This window comes from Archocentrus centrarchus, chromosome 23, assembly GCF_007364275.1.
Source record: "Archocentrus centrarchus isolate MPI-CPG fArcCen1 chromosome 23, fArcCen1, whole genome shotgun sequence".
Lineage (NCBI taxonomy): Eukaryota > Metazoa > Chordata > Actinopteri > Cichliformes > Cichlidae > Archocentrus > Archocentrus centrarchus.
The window spans coordinates 6,253,903-6,270,370 of record NC_044368.1 but is presented as its reverse complement, the minus strand read 5'-3'; the positions used below and the strand labels follow the sequence as shown (position 1 = coordinate 6,270,370).

General features: G+C 42.5%; 2 protein-coding genes across 2 annotated transcripts in view; one reads left to right on the top strand and one right to left on the bottom strand.

Annotated features, from left to right (window-relative positions):
• The window catches only part of LOC115773725 (ankyrin repeat and BTB/POZ domain-containing protein BTBD11-A), a 223,709-nt gene extending 219,611 nt beyond the window's left edge, over nucleotides 1-4,098 (top strand). Inside the window, exons 15-17 of the mRNA XM_030720609.1 lie at nucleotides 74-142; nucleotides 247-360; nucleotides 942-4,098. Of these exons, the coding sequence (XP_030576469.1) occupies nucleotides 74-142; nucleotides 247-360; nucleotides 942-1,172 (414 nt within the window). The 3' untranslated portion in view covers nucleotides 1,173-4,098. The remainder of the gene's footprint in view (nucleotides 1-73; nucleotides 143-246; nucleotides 361-941) is intronic.
• Nucleotides 4,099-7,717: 3,619 nt separating this feature from the next.
• Nucleotides 7,718-16,210, bottom strand: LOC115773180 (zinc finger protein 14-like). Its single transcript, XM_030719709.1, has 7 exons — nucleotides 15,877-16,210; nucleotides 14,023-14,225; nucleotides 13,713-13,814; nucleotides 13,492-13,587; nucleotides 13,288-13,398; nucleotides 12,797-12,920; nucleotides 7,718-10,543 (listed from the first exon to the last, which is right to left on the bottom strand). The coding sequence occupies exons 1-7, from the start codon at nucleotides 15,902-15,904 to the stop codon at nucleotides 7,923-7,925; spliced, it is 3,285 nt and encodes a 1,094-aa protein (XP_030575569.1). The 5' UTR covers nucleotides 15,905-16,210; the 3' UTR covers nucleotides 7,718-7,922.
• Nucleotides 16,211-16,468: the final 258 nt, after the last annotated feature.

Genomic DNA, 16,468 nt, shown 5'->3' with positions numbered 1-16,468 from the left:
CCAGGAACAAAGGGTCCCTCTTGTACTCTTCATCCACTTCATATCCTGAAGCCTGTACTGTTCTCTGTTACAGCTGGTGATGCAGTACTTGTACTGTGGAGGCACCGAGTCCCTGCATATACGCAACACTGAAGTGATGGAGGTAAGAAAGCCTTACCCAAAGCCTGCTGAGTGACAGCACAAGTATTAACATTTCTAATCCCAAGTCCTGTGCCTCATTCTGTGTGGCTGTACTGTTCCCTGCAGCTCCTGTCTGCAGCCAAATTCTTCCAACTAGAGGCCCTTCAGAGACACTGTGAGATCATCTGCTCCAAGAACATCACCACTGAAACCTGTGTGGACCTCTACAAACACGCCAAGGTGGGAGGATTACTGTCTGTAGCAGCTGATTACATACTGGTGACAGTAAATTATTTGTAAAGAGAAAAACAGGAGGGGAAAAGACTTGTGTAATGAACTCTTACATAAGGTGCAAACATACCATTAATTAACAACTGCAGACTGGCAATACGACCACCACACAGTCTATTTTTAAGCTGTTCTTTTATATATATATATATATAAATTTTTTTTTTTTCATCAACAATGACTCAAATGACTCTGTGATATCAGAATCTGTATAGAAAATAGACGTAGCTACAACGATGACACCCATGTTTTACCAAAAATGGAGCATAAACTTTTTGGATTGGCTGTTTGTACAAATACCCACAAAGTCCTGGTCAGTGCTCTGTTTATGACTTATTTAGCAGGTCTCAAATACACAAAACTCACAAAAGATGTAGTACAGACTACGAGTTTATCAGTTTTACTCCATCGTGGATTGTGAAGTTGGGATTGGTGGGGTTTCTGTGGCTTTCAGCGTGGGAAATCTGACTTGATGGGTGCATTCCAGCTGGAAATCCGCTAATGTCACACATTCTTTTCATCGTTCATTCCAGTTCCTTGGTGCCACGGAGCTGACGGCTTTCATCGAGGGCTACTTCCTGAAGAACATGGTGCTGCTGATCGAACTTGACACCTTCAAGCAGCTCCTGTATGAACCTCCCCCCGCAGAGAGCCCCGTGTCCAGCCCCGGCATCTGCTCCGACATCCTCCACGACCTGGAGAAGACTCTGGCCACGCGCATCCACTCCATCCACCTCTCCACCTCCAAGGGCTCCGTGGTGTGATGCCGTTCTCTCCGGAGCCCTCCAATCCAACCACAGCATCCATGTAACGCCACTTTTAGCATCCAGCGTCCTGATATAACCCCACCCCCCAGCCCCCGCTAATGAAGAGGAGCTGTCGGATGCTTTTTTTAAAGTCAGGAATTCCCTTTAATTCTGCCTGTTGCAGCTCAATGAGGGTTCATGTTGTGACTTTCTGACCTTAAACTCTGTTGTCCTAGTGGCTCCCATCGATCATGTCTCACCCTAAAGAGTAATAAAACTTAAAAAAAAACAAAAAAACAGAACTGCCTTGACCCAACAGTATCACTTAGCTCTAACCGTGATTCTAAAACTTTCTATCGTATTTCATATAGGATACATGCATGAAATACATAGGCTACTGTCCACTTTTTTCACTCGAAAAAGTAGAGTAGAATTTTAACTCAATAAATGCAGCTTCATCATCATCTGCGAAATGAGACTGTGGTTTACAAACAATAATACTTTATGGAAGTGGATGCCATTACACATGCCAAAATCTAGATATAATCCTTCTATACAACCAATACAAGTGATTAGTAGCAAAGCCAGCAGGCGGACTTTTAGGTGGTACTTATTTACATTTCATTCTGTCACTTCTATGTTGGATTCACTGTGTTATATCTACTGTGTGCAGAGGCCAAACTGATCACAGGAACTTCCACCGGGGCCGACGCTGCAGCGCTCATTTGACTAAAGACGGCCCACTCAGTGAAATCTATGCTGACTTATGCTTGAAACATGGATGCCCAACTGGGAAATTAACTTGTGATAACGCCCACGGACGACTCTTTTTTTTAAATTATTATTTTTTGCATGACACCTCGTCAACTGAGCTACCCTGATATTGCTTTTTATGCAGAGCTTACTTCACGGACCACTTTCGCAGGGGGGAGTAAGGGAAAACGCTGCTTACTGACTTTCTATCCACCGCCAAACGAACTGAGCAGGATTCGGAGAGGGGTTTTCCATTGGCAGGGACTTTCTCTTTAAAGATGCTTAAAGCAAACGTGTAAATATGATCTGAAAGTCATCGTGCTGGTGCTTTTGTAAGCTGATGTACAGTATTCCCTCACACGCGCTTGGCTGATGACACCAGTCTCATTGAATGTGCTCCCTGCTGTGCGTCTTGTTTATGCAAAGTTGCATGTTTAATCTGTTTGTATGACTCCTCTGTTTTTGCTTTAGGTGTGCTTTCTGTGTAGACTGAGTAGGCTGAGTGAGGTGCAGATTGTTCCAGTTGAAGTCCAGTCGAAGGGTTTTTCCCTCAGTTTATTTTCAGATAATATTCTAAGCCATTGGGGTGGATCATGAGATGCATGTTAAAGTCACTCTTTGTTTTAGGCTTCACCCCCACATGAATTCTTTGAAGGAGAGGCTGAATTCTGCACAGAGCACTGAGTTTATTAGAGACACAATTACCCCATTTATACCAGCCATCTGTATCTGGATACGTTCTCTGAATGCATTATGTGATTTATGGGTCTTTACGTTTGCATCTGATATAAAAATGCATTCTCATTATCTCCATTGTGCATGTAATCAGTATGGAAATTAGTCAGACTTGTCAACAAACATGGCACGTCCCGGGTCAGGGTTCTGTTTATTTTCCTGAGCTATTGTTACTGCTGCTCCCTGAAGCTTTTGTGTAAAGAACTCCAAATGTGTGGCTTGGGTTCTGTGTGTGTTTGCACTCCGCTTTTACATGCAGTTTCTCATATGTTACTTGCAAGTGTGAATGGGGTAAATGCAGACCAGCCACTTTAATAGGTACACCTGTTCAACCGCTCCTTAACGCAAGTATGTAGTCGTCCAATCACATGGCAGCAATTCAATGCATTTAGGTATGTAGACTTGGTCGAGGCGACCTGCTGAAGTTCAAACTGAGAATGAAGAAGAAAGGTGATGTAAATGACTTTGAACTCAGCACGGTTGTTGGTACCAGACGGGCTGGTCTGAGTAGTTCAGAAACTGCTGATCAGTTGGGATTTTCCCACAGAACTGTTTCTGGGGTTTACAGGGAATGGCTGAAATTTTTCCCTGGGTGAAAATGCCTAGTTGATGTCCGAGGGTAACGGCCAGACAGTAACTCAGAAGACCACGCCAGGTACCACTCGTCAGCTAAGAACAGGAAATTGTTCTTAGCTCTTCCATTGTCTAATTTTGGTCAATCTGTCCAAAATTAGACAATGGAAGATTAAAAAAAAAACATTGCCTGGTGTGATGAGTCAATTTCTGCTGTCACATTCAGATGGTAGGGTCTGAATTTGGTGTAAACATTAAAACATTGATTCATCCTGTCTCGTATCAACAGTTCATGCTGGCGGTAGTGATGTAATCGTGTTAACTCAGCATCAGCCTACCTGAGCATTGTCGCTGACCACGTTCATGACCGCAGTCCACCCACCTTCTGATGTCTGCTTCCAGCAGGATAACACACCATGTTACAAAGATCAAACATGACAGTGAATTCGCTGTGCTCAAATGGCCTCCACAGTCACTAGATATCAATCTAATAGAGCACCTTTGGGATGTGGTGGAACTGGAGTTTTACATCGTGGATGTGCAGCTGATAAATGTGCAGCAACTGTGTGATGTTACGTCAATATGAAGCAAAAGCTCAGAGGAACATTTCCAGTAAGTTGTTGAGTAAGTTGTTGAATTTTCTTAATTTGCTCCCAAATAAGTCCATGTTGCATCTAATCTCAGTGCTCAAAGTGTGCAATAATTCAGCCTTTTGCTCCCTGTGATTACCTGCACACCTGCCTCCTAGGTGTGCAGGTAATCACACATATCAGTTCTAAAAGGAACAAATGTTAAAGCAGTTTTTCAGCAGCAACAGTGCTGGGCTGTCAGCTCTGATGCTCAAAAAAAAAAGCTCACAAACCTCATGCAGTGACATAACCATTACCTCTCTCCCTTTGAGGAAGATTTTATATATATATATATATATATATATATATATATATATATATATATATATATATATATATATATTTCATGAATGTAACAATGCAGCAAACATGCAATGTTTCCAGTCCAGCAAGAAGCCAAAAAAAAAACCCCAGATGCTTCATTTTGGCTAACAATGCAAACATCTTTCAAGTGTCCTCGTACTCTGTGGTGGTTGTTCCTCCTGTAATCACACTGTACCTCCAGATAAGAGAAGATATCATTTAAAACACTGTAGCACACTCAGAAATATTTAAGTATTTCTTTTGGGCCCACCGATTCATTTTATGAGAGAGATATAGGCATATATACATGAGTTCTGTAAATAGCTACAGAAGAGAAAAATACAGATGTTATCCTACAGCTTTATTTTCTTACCTACATAACGCAGCATGATATATTTTATTTTACATTCCACAGATATTTTGTTTTACAAAAGGGAAAAAGAATAAATATATAAAAAGGGTCTTTAAAGTTTTCAAATTAAGCAATATTTCCATTAGATTGTATTACAGTAAAGCTGAAAGACTCATAAAGACAAATGAGTGACTGAAAAAAAAAAGGCTGGATATATATATAAATATTATTTCTGTCTCTTTTGTGACCCCCCCCCCCCCCCCCCCCCCCCCTTCGATGTATTTCTTTGCCACTGTGGTGTTGACTTCACCCTGAATGCTTTGAAGCAGCTGATATTTATGACTCATCACTCATGCCCACATTTGAATGGGAACTCGCTTCTTAAATGTGAAACGTAACTTAAAGATGCAAACCCTTTTGTCTCCGCAGAGGTAAAAAGGTTCATAATGATGTCAAGCACTTTCCGTGCCAGTGTTACTGTAGCCTCTCTCTCTCTCTCAATCAAAAGCATTAGTATTCCAACTGTGAGCTTAAGTTCAATTCTTATTGTGATTATAAATAAAAAAAACATATATATGGCTTTAACATTAGAATAGAGAGAATAAGCCAAAATACTTTTTTATTAGTCTTAATGTTTCACCATTAGCAAAAGACTAACTTTAGCTTGCCCCTGTACTGGCGCTTTTGATTCCAAAGTGGGTCCAAGCTGTAGAGTAAAGTGTCGGTTCGCATGGCTTTTCTTGTTTAATGTTGTTGAGAATGTGCTCTGTACACCAGCTTCGTCTACCAAGACTCTCCCCTTTATTTGTCCCAGCATTTATTTGCCTGCGTACTTGTTCCTAATAAATGCCACTTCTCCTAGACGCAGTGGAAACATGCATGGGGTAGTCGCTAGATTTCACATCCACCGAGGGGACGGGATGAACTTTTGCTATTTTTTTTTTTTCCCTTTGATGAGAACATGTATATTGTACAAAATATATATATATATGAAATATAAATTATACATGGTGTGAGAAGCAGGGATGTGGTGGAGTATAACAACAAAAAGGAATGTTACACTCGTGCTGCAGTTTCTGTCGTTCCATGACATGCTTTTGTGGACAGCTAATAAAAGACCACAGTTTAAATCATGTAAAGCTCTCTGGTTTTGTTTGGCTTCATTTCTAGAATGTTTTGAGCCATTTTGAACTGAAAACCTCCCCTTGCTTTTCATCTACTCGTGAACAGTGAAACCTTTTTCTTTTTTAGTAGTTTTGCTTTTGTATACCACCAAACAGGATGTAACCGAAATGCTGACTTTCAGCTGGAATTCAATAGGTTTTCATAGAGGTATTGCATTACCGTTTAGGAAATGCAGCCCTTTTTATACACAGTCCTCCAATGTCCAGAGGTTTAAAAGTAATTACTTCTGTGGAAAGCCCACAGAAGGCAGCTGAAGTGTAAGATGACATAAATATGTCCATTATTTAAGATAAACTGCTTTGCGACATCAAACCAAGCCAACACTCTCAAGCAGGTAGGTTATCTAATCTCATCGCCTACGGTGTAGTTTATTTCTGACAGAAGAGAAAAATGTTTGTGGTTTTTAGAACATGATTCAGTTTCTGATGATTTTCTTTTTTTTTTACTTAGGCCTCAAGAGACATGTGAGGTTGAATTATGCCTCAATTTGAGTTTTTGAGATTTATGAAGTTAAATTTTAGATTTTGGGGGGGTTCTCCTTTTTTTGATAAATGCTTAAATGCCTCAAAATTTTAAAAAAAAGCACCGCAGTGGGAAAAAAGTCAAGATGGTAATTTAGCCTTCACTGCTGCCCTTAAAGCATGACCTGCAGGGCTTGTTAAAAGTTCCCTACTGCTGAGAAGAACCTGACAACTCCGGAGCTTTTTTAACTTTTTTGATGAAGACCGAGGAAGACACCAAGGTTGAGTTTAAGGTGCCTCAGAACAGCGTCACCAAAAGATGTACCTTCTGAGGCCATTGCAGCATCCAAGAGCTGTTCTGGGAAGCCAGACTCCTTGATAAGGCCTTTACTCGTGCTCTTGGTAATTTCATGCTTCCTTCTCAAGATTTATCATTAGACTAAGTACCTCAGAATTTGAACTGTACAAAGAGGTAAGGAAGAGCACCCTTAAAAAGAGGGGGTTAGAAACCCGTGTGGAGACACTGAGCTTTTGCTGAGCTGTGGCACAGAAGGGTGGGTGCTGTGTGGAGCGACAAACAGGAGGGGAGACTGGAAACCTCCTTAATAGGCAGCGACAACTGGAATTAGCAGGTGACATTTTGCTAGTTTACCCTGAGTAACACCAATGCACTGGCTCTTCCTGCAGCACCACCGTCCATTCTTATTGATTTACCTGAGGAACCCAATGTGTTTAAACCTCTGTGGACCAGATTAAGGCATTTTATACTTAATGTTAGATCTGTTTGTCTTGTGCAGCCAGGGTCTTTGTTTCTATTGTTAAATAGTGAATTTAAGCCAGCTGTATTTTTAGCATATTACAAACAAAACGCAGCTCAATATTGGTCTGTTTATATTTTGTTAATAGCTCAACAGCTTCCATCAGTAGAAATGTGATTTAAAAACCTGAAACACCACAAACCCACTGCAAATGCTTACTTGGCTGTCTGCAATAACCAAAACCAGATGCGCCAATATTGTGTTATTTGGTCCATCTGTCACCAAAATTATTAGAAATACATGGGGCGTAGACTCAGTGAAGAGCCAAAACTTGTGGCCACTGCTTGGTCACAGCTTTGAGCCGTCCACCCATGACAATTACGCACTTGTTCTGGTAGCATCTCCCCCTTTTCGCCAAATAACCATCACTGACATCAGGGGCAAAATAAGACTAACATTTCATTTTACAAACCACAGCAAAAAAAGCAAGTGGTTCAAATCTTTTATGATTCAAACCACCTTCAAAATTATTCGTAACTTTACATTTTCACGCCTGAAGTTGGAATCACCACACTAGGGATACAAATGCATTTTAATAAAACTTAATGGAATGATTAAGGATTTTATTGCAATTTTCACACTTTGCAAAGCCATCCAGTGGACTGAACTGGAGTGTTTGGTGGGCTGGTTTTAGGTAGCAGGCCACATGTTTCACACCCCTGGTCTAAACCCCAAATTACTGGACAATTTAAAAAAAAAAAAAACATTCATGATTTAAAAAGGAAACATTTATTCTGAAACCAAAATGAAGAGATGGTAAAATTCAAGTTTGTTTTTTTTTTAATTGCAGAAAGACTTAAGCAGAAAATGCTCATTGGTTTCTAATACACATGCCTTACACATCACTGATACGTTCTTCAGAACACCTGAATGAACACGAAGCAACAAAAACACCACCATTTAAACCGGTCTGTGTTTTTGGTGACGCCTGAACATCTGGTAAAGAGACATTTGGATTTCTACTGAAACTCAATTCTCACTTCCTCTGTGAAAGTTGACTCCACTTTAAATTCGTGAGTGAGCGAGTGTTCGCAAAGGGATTTTTTTTGGAGGAATGCCAACCCGCACTCCTTGCATACGTAGCTCTTTGGCTTCCCGGCGTGAGTCCGCCTGTGTTTCTTCATGTGATAAGACAACCTGAAACCTTTGTCACATATGTCACATCTAAATGGCTTCTCTCCTGTGTGGATGCGCATGTGCGACTTCAAGTAGCCTGACTGGATGAAGGCTTTGCCGCACACTTCGCACTTGTAAGGGCGCTCTCCAGTGTGATACCTGTTGTGGAGCCTGAGCTCGTTGGCTGTAAGGAAGGTCTTTCCACACACGGTGCACTGGTGCGGCCTCTCTCCCGTGTGGATAAGCTCGTGTCTCTTCAGCGACGTCTCCTTCATGAACTGCTTCCCACAGCTGTTGCAGGGGTACCTGACGCCGATGTGGACTTGTTCCACGTGGTTCGTGAGCTGCAGCTTGGTGCGATAAGCCATGTCGCACTGTGTGCAGGTCCAGGGTCTCTCCTCCGAGTGTGTTCCCATGTGGACCGTGAGCTCCGAAGCTGAGCGGTAGCACTTCCCGCACTGCCAGCACAGGAAGGGTTTCTCCCCAGTGTGTTTCCGCTGATGCACCGTCAGACAGTTTGAGGACCTGAACTTCTCCGGGCACATGTTACAAATGTAAGGGAACTCTCCTTTGTGGATTCTCTGATGAATGGCGAGGTAGGACAGCTGGATGAAGGTTTTGTCACATTGCGGACAGGGATACGGCCCGGTGAAGTTGTGCTGCTTCTCGTAGTGCTCCCTCAAGCGTCTCAGTAACGTGAAAGTCTTGTCGCACATTGTGCACTGCATCGGTCTGTGCATCAGCTTGTGCCTCTCGAAGGCGGGCTCGTTTGCCAGAATCTTCCCGCATTCTTTGCAGTACAGGGGGTCGTGAATCCTCTGGTGCACCTTGAGCATGGTCATGCTCTTAAATTCTTTCCCGCAGTCATCACATTTCATGATTTCCCTCACTTCCAGCTTGCAAACGTTCTCTTGGTGGTCCTTCAAAGCGGACAGGTATTCAAAGTGCTTGCCGCAGTTTGAACACCACACTGGGATCTTCAGCGGGGGCCCCTGCTGGGGGTCGGCGCTGCTCGTGTCACTTTGACTCGGTCCCGCCCTTTGCTCTTTTTTCCACAAGAACCGGCTGGTTTTCTTGTGACAGATGGCGTAAATCTGATGTCTCTTGAGGCCGTGCATGTGTTTGAAGCGCTTCTTACAGTGGACGCAGTGATACGGCCGATCATCGGTGTGACACTGTATGTGTCTGTTCAGGGTTTTGACGCTGTCGAACACTCGAGAACAGACCGGGCACACTTTAAGGCCTTTTTTGGCCACTTTTTGAACAGGCATTGAGGGGGACTCCTCAGATGTGTCTGCAAGTGTGTCTGGATTACTTTCCTGTTTATCGGCGTCTCCAGTCTCACTGCTGTTCTGAGGCAACATTTCGGCTTCAGCCAAAATCTGCTCCACCGTCTTGCTCTGCTCCTCCCTGATACCCTCGTGACCGTGAATAATCTGATGCTTCTTTAACGTGTCTTTGTACTTGAAGCCTTTCTCGCATGTGATGCAAATAAAGGGACGCTCTTCAGAGTGGGATCGTAAATGCTTTGCAATGTCTGCAGTGCAGGGGAGGATCCTGCTGCAGATGGGACAGACTTTACCCTCCATTGACACCTCTGAATTTTGCTGCATGTTTGAGCGCTGCATTTCTTTCCTCTTTAGCTTTTTCTGCTCTCTGCTCTTACAAATCTCCTTCTGGTGTCTCTTTAAAACATAAGGATTCTTGAATTTCTTCTCACAGAACGCACACTTGTATGGGCGATCCTCTGAATGGGACTTCATGTGCCGCTCCATGTCCACTCTGCGAGCAAAATACTTGCCACACAGAGAACAGTTTTTGTCTTCTGACATCTCTGAAGTGCTCGGATCCCCTGAGTCCTCCTCTTTACCGCTGTTGTACACCTCCCCCCTTTCGTGGACACGCATGGTGTGCCTGTTCATGTCGTAATGGTCCCTGAATCGCTTGTCACAGCTGGCACACTTGTACTTGAGGTCCCGGTTTGCATCATGAATTTCTTGGTGCCGTCTCATCGCAGCAGCTCGCAGGAAAGTCTTATTGCACACAGGGCATGTTTTATTGTTGGGATATTTTTTCCTTTGCCTCTTAGCCGTCGCTGAGTCTTTATCTTCTTTTAAGGCTCTTCTCTTCAGCTCTAGTCTTTTGCTTTGTTTAAGTGGTTGAAAAGAGGCTGGCTTTAAGGCATCACCTGCTTCCTCTTGTGTTGCATCTTCTGCCATTTCCTCCTCATTTATTACATTGTCTTCTTGATCATCAACCAGGCTGGGTGGCTGTTCAATCTGGATATAGTCCAGCAGTGTCACAGTTTCACCCTCTACCTGGACGGTCATGCAGCCTTCCAGCTGCTCCGATGTGGGCTGTAACTGTATTTGTTCTGGATCGATCACAACCTTCTCCAGCTGAGGAAGGGACAGTGAGGAGAGGATGCAATTCCCAAAGGAAGATGGAATGGCCTGAGTTTCATCTGTAGGAGAAAGAAGAATCCCATTAGATCTGTCAATGTGTTGAAGCCCAAAGATCAGCAATGGCAGGTTTGTTATGTGTAATATGAATATGCTGGTAAAAGGTTCCTGCACCCTGAATGGCCTGCAGGTACACAAACAAAAAGCAAAACCAGAGATTTTTTTTTTTTTTTTTTTTTTGATCAGTCAGGAGGGACACAGTGACATCAATTATCTGTGGCCACCACCTGCTAAGCCATTCCCTTTTTGGGGATTGTTTTGTTGTTGCCTCTCCAGTGCACTTGTTGTTACTTTCATTTATACCAAAACAGGAGCAACAGTGGTTTCTGCTTCTTAACTGGATGGATTTATATCCCTCAAGTTTAACAGACTTTGTACCATACCGCGATAATCCAAGTATTCCCTTCAATTCTTGAGCAGTGTACTCGCGACAATAAATAACTTCCACACAGGAACCACAACTCCACCATCTTGGACTTTTCGTGTAACAGCACAAGAGCCACAAACCACCTGCTGCAGGATCTGGTTAGAGCTGCCCTCTAGATGGCAGAACAAGAACTATTGGATTTGACCACAAGAGGACACTCTCTGAAGAGCACCTGAATGGCACCATGGACTACCACCGCAGCTAAATTGTCCGTCAGCCGGAGGGGAAACACGAAATAACAGGGGCTGATGGTACTTTCAAAATAAGAGCAAGAGGAATGTCCACAGATGAACACAAAGATTCATAAAATATACTTGGATGGTCATTAATATAAATGAACAAGTACTTCAGCTGTGTGTGGGAAACAAACAAAAAAAAAAAAAAGGTTTCCTCTGAGAAATGTAATCGACAGCATACATAATTATTTGTTAGATTTCTTTAACTGAATTGAAAACAGAACAAAACATGAACCATTTAATCGTCATCTTTTTTGGTATCGGCACCAAGTTTGAGGACTTTTTAAATCCACCTTTTTATGGACTTTCACTCAAATCTCAAAATTAGGTTAAAAGCAAATCTAACTGGGAAACTTAGGCAACGTGGTGCTGTGGTGCTGGCATTGTTGCCTTCTGGGTTCGAATCCAGCCTGAGGCCTTTTTATAAGGAGTCTGCATGTTCTCCACATGTCTGTGTGGAACTTCTCCGGGTTCTCCAGCTTCCTTCCACAGTCCGAACACCTGCACGGGGTTAAATTAACTGATGATTCTAAATTGGCCGTGAATGGTTGTATATCTCTGTGTTAGCCGTGCGACAGACTGGCGATCTGTCCAGGGTGTACCACCCCCCCCTCCCAGTGACTGCTGGGTAGGCTCCAGCCCCACCCCTACAACTCTGAATGGGATAAACAGAAGAAAATGGATGGAAGGAAATTTAACTTAAAATGAACTGCCGTACCACCCATCTCCTCTAAAATAGTCCACATGTCTGCTTGCTTTTTAATTACACTACGTTACTGTGTGGAGCTTCTGATTGTACTTCAAACTATGGTGACTGAGCTGAGCAGATAAAGCTGGAGTTACTTAGCTGGATTACTTTAATTAGTTTATTGAGGTTTGTCATGTGACATCATGAGCACATTGAGACTGATTGTGAGTGTTTCCTGGAGACTGCTGGCTCTTGTTGGGTGAAATCTATTACAGAGAAAGTGCTGCACTAAAAACCTCCTGCTGATTGCCACGGTTGCCTGTAGTCTTTGACATCTGTCTGCAAATACTCACCAACTACCAGCCCAGTAGTGGTAACTTGAAAAAGTGCAACACAAACCCGAAATGGAGAAGGTTCGCCTTTAAAGTAGACGTTGTGCCTCAGAGCTGCAGCCAACGTGTTTCAAAGGGAACAACTTCTACTTTGAAGGGAAACTTTCTCCATTTCTAGTTTTTGCTGCAATTTTCAGTTTCACTATAGCTCGGAGAGCAGCTGGACAGTGTACACAAGTTCCATTCAAACTACAACTTCAGCAATATGCTAGAGACCAAAGCAATCACAGGGAGGTTTTTAAACCAACATGTTGAGGAATACACTGTCACTGGTAGGTCTGTAGGCCTGTGTGACAGGGACCTTATTCGCTGGAGCCTACATTATCACCATGATTGTCATAGATCTGAAGTGGTGGGCAAATTTACGTCGCATGATTAGCGGTGATGAAAATGCATTAAACACCCACAGATGACTGGCTGCTGCAGATAATAAACTGTTGTTAAATCAATATTCGTCATTTGACAGAGCTGAGACAATGCGGACAACAACCTGCATCTAAGACAAGACTCACCATTCAAGTCGAAATGGCCCAGTGTTGTGTGGTACTGGAGAACGGTTTTTAGGTGCTGCAGGTCAGGAACTGAGTGTGCACACTCCTCCAGTGCTGAAGGGACAGCGCTGAGCATGGACGCAGTCTATAGAAGAGATTCAAAAACACAAATAAAAGGAAATAAAAAGTGAGCTAAGGACGAGTTCTTATTATAAACCTTCTTTAGACGTGAGATACAGAAAGCTGCAGGATATGGTTCTCCCCCCCGTGAGACTAAGCACATTTAAGGATGTTTGCTGAATGTCACAGATAAATTCTCCTCAGGAAGTCTAACTCTTACTAAATGCTCAAATTTGACCAACTTCTAAAAGAGAAAGATGTAGTCATTTTTTTAATGCAGACTGGACTCAAGCATAGTTTTTGTTTTGTTTTTTTTTTTTTATTCCTGCCTAATGTCTTAGAGGAGCTGACTGGTGCTGAAAAAGCCACCTTCCCCTCACTCATTCTAGTACCTGTTGAACATCTGGAACGGGAAGAAGCTTCTCCAGTCTGGACAGGAAATCCAGCATTAAAACCTGTATAGCACTGTCATATTCAGGCCCAAAGTCAGTAGGGAAAACATCCTGAGGGGGCAGAAAAAAAAAATGCATATTATATATTTGTTACTCTCTAACTAGATAGGATACATGAGTTTAACAGTACATGAAGTTACAAACCTGGAAGAACTTCTCCTTCTCTTCAGGGTCCTTCAACAACAATTCAACTTGATCCACAAAATTTGACTCTGGAAACTCTACGTCTGCAAAACACGGCTGAGGAGGAAAAAAGAAAAAAAAACATGCAGAGCTTGCAGTTTAAGCAGAAAAAGAAAAAAAAATACTGGATGGAAAACATGAAAAGGCTGCTGGACTTTTTTTTCCCTTTTAAAGAATCTAACCTGTGCTGCCCAAGTGGACACGAGGGCCTTGATCCTGTTCAGGTGCATCTGAACAGTTTCTCTGTCTGTTATCTGCTCAGTCTGACACAATTCAAGGACCACCTGAAACAACAATCATAAAACATAAAAGAGCGTAAATAAAGTCCAACTACAGCTGGGATTTTCCTGGATCAGACTGCACGTGGCAGTAAACAGTCAGCGTGCATGTGAGTTCAATCAGGAGCCCCAAAAATTTCTCTGAGGGGAAAAACCCTGCCATGAGGTTTTCATGCTTTGTTATGACAGCCATAGTTCTGCAAGAGAGACGTACCCGTGCTCTGAGTCCCAGGAGGAGCTGAGCTTTCTGATCTGCGTTCAAGAGGTCGGGAACAATTTCTGTAACCATGCTGATGAACTCTTCCACCATCCCGTAATCCTGCACGCTTCCCCTCTGCACGACATGCCACATGGCCGCGGACACCAGGCGAAGAGGGGGTATGAAGAGGCGAAGAGATGGCAACAGGAGTGGTGGATCTGGAAAATATTTTTTACAATATTAAAAAGGTCCTCACTGAAAATTTAAATTTGCTGTTATGCTAATTGTTTGGCAAAACGAGATAAGATGAGGTGAAGGTACTCTAACTGCACCACTGTTGTGCAAATACAGTGGGACACAGAGAGAGAGAGACTGGGTATGCAGGTATGCTTTTAGAATAGAATAGAATAGAATGCCTTTATTGTCATTATACAGGATGTACAATGAGATTGGAGGGCCACTCCTGTTCAGTGCATGCAATAGAAAGTCAAACTTTCTCAAATAAAAATATAATAATCTAATATAATCTAAAAATATACAGAAAATATGTATAAAAAATATATACATTGTAAAAATAAAATAAGTGTCTACATATAATATGATGGTGAGTATTGCACTAGTGAATGAATATTGGATATTACACAAATATATATATATATATATATATATATATATATATATATATATATATATATATATATATATATATATATTGTTCAGTATGAATAATATCTATAATAATAATAATAATATCTATATATAATATATATGAATTATTATATTATTACTCATAATATCTATGAATAATAATATTTTACTGAACTGGCAGTGTGTTTGGGATCATTGTCATGCTGAGAAATGAAGCAGCTGCCAATCAGATGTTTTCCAGATGGTATTGCATGGTAATTTGGTGAACCTCAGCCTTTCCCTTCCTTAAGAATGACTTCTTGACACCCTTCCACTGAGACCATTTCTGATGGTGAACAGCAGATGGATCAGCTGAAGGGTCATACGCATCTCAGGTCCTGTGGCCGCCTCTTTTGTCCTCCACTTGTCCAGTTTCCTCTAATTTTTTAAGGACACACTGCACACCATGCTGAGATATGCCACGTTTTGGGCTAACACCTCTTTGGGTATCACCTTGTTGGAGCGAAAATACTATTTTTTGTTCGTAAAACTGTGTTTTCTCACAGATTTAACTAAAGAAATTGGGACAAATTCGGTGTTTATTTGACAGGCTGCTATAACAAAGTGCCCAAACATACAATTTAAAATTGGTTCCTTTGGACGCATTCACGGGCTATCGAGAGCGTCGCAATTACGATACACCAGATATGAGCGTCCCAACGAGGCGTTAAACACGGCTGTGGTAGCCCTGACTTTACAAACTGTAAAATAATATATACACATCTTAAAACAGTTCGTTTCTTTTGAAGCACAATATATAAAACCTGCGGTGCTAATGGTCTATTTAATGTTTGTTCGACTTTCACACCTTAGTCGTTGTTACGCTTCGCTACTTTAGTTAAAGCCCCTGAAGGCAGCATCTGTCGTCGTTACAGTTAATGCTAATTTCACTTGCTAACTGATGCTAACCCCTGTTGCCACTTAACCGCCCCCTCCTGTTACATTAAAAGCATCTCTGCAGTCATAACATAACGGAAAGCATTGTTAGATAACTACCTTCGCTGACGTTACGCTCCCTCCACTAACCACCGCACGCAGCAGCTCCCTGCTGCTGTAACGTAGCACAACGATACCGCCATCTCAGAGCGGGGTACGCCATGTTCAAAATCGGGCGCACACACACAAAAAGAAAACCCCGTAACTTGCCACGAAAGATACATGTTTACACTCTCATTAGCTTACCGTTGTTGACACGTTGTGGGCTCTCCATGTTGTCCCAGAAAGTGCCCGACTGGGAAAGCAAATCAACTCGGGGTCGTTGTGAGTTGCAGTCCGCCCGACCCTGCGGTGCAAGTTGCCGGGGAGGAAGGGCGGCTCGATGTTCTGCTAAGAATGCGCAGGCGTACTAGTTTCGCTGGGTTTATTCAGTAGTGTCAGTCTATTGCAGGTTCACGTTTCCTCATACGACCTGCTAGGACGCATCTTCCAATAAATTCGGTGAAGAAAACACGCAGTGTGACAAATCCACTAAACTTTGCGATTTCCCACAAAGAAACATGCCCTTCTTCTTCGCCTGGGCATGTCAGGCTCACATGTCGCTGCGTTGCTTATTACTGCCCCCTAAAGACTCCGAACAATATGACTGTCAGAAGCAAATGGGGAAAATTCTTCTAATTAATGATTTTCCTTTTTCTTGAGTGCTTATATATATGCTGAAAGGTGCTGAGAAGCAACAGTCCAAGCTACACGTTATTGCCAAAAGTATTCGCTTGTCTGCTTTCACACGCATATGAACCTGATTGACATCCCTTTCCACAGGGTTTAATATGGTGTT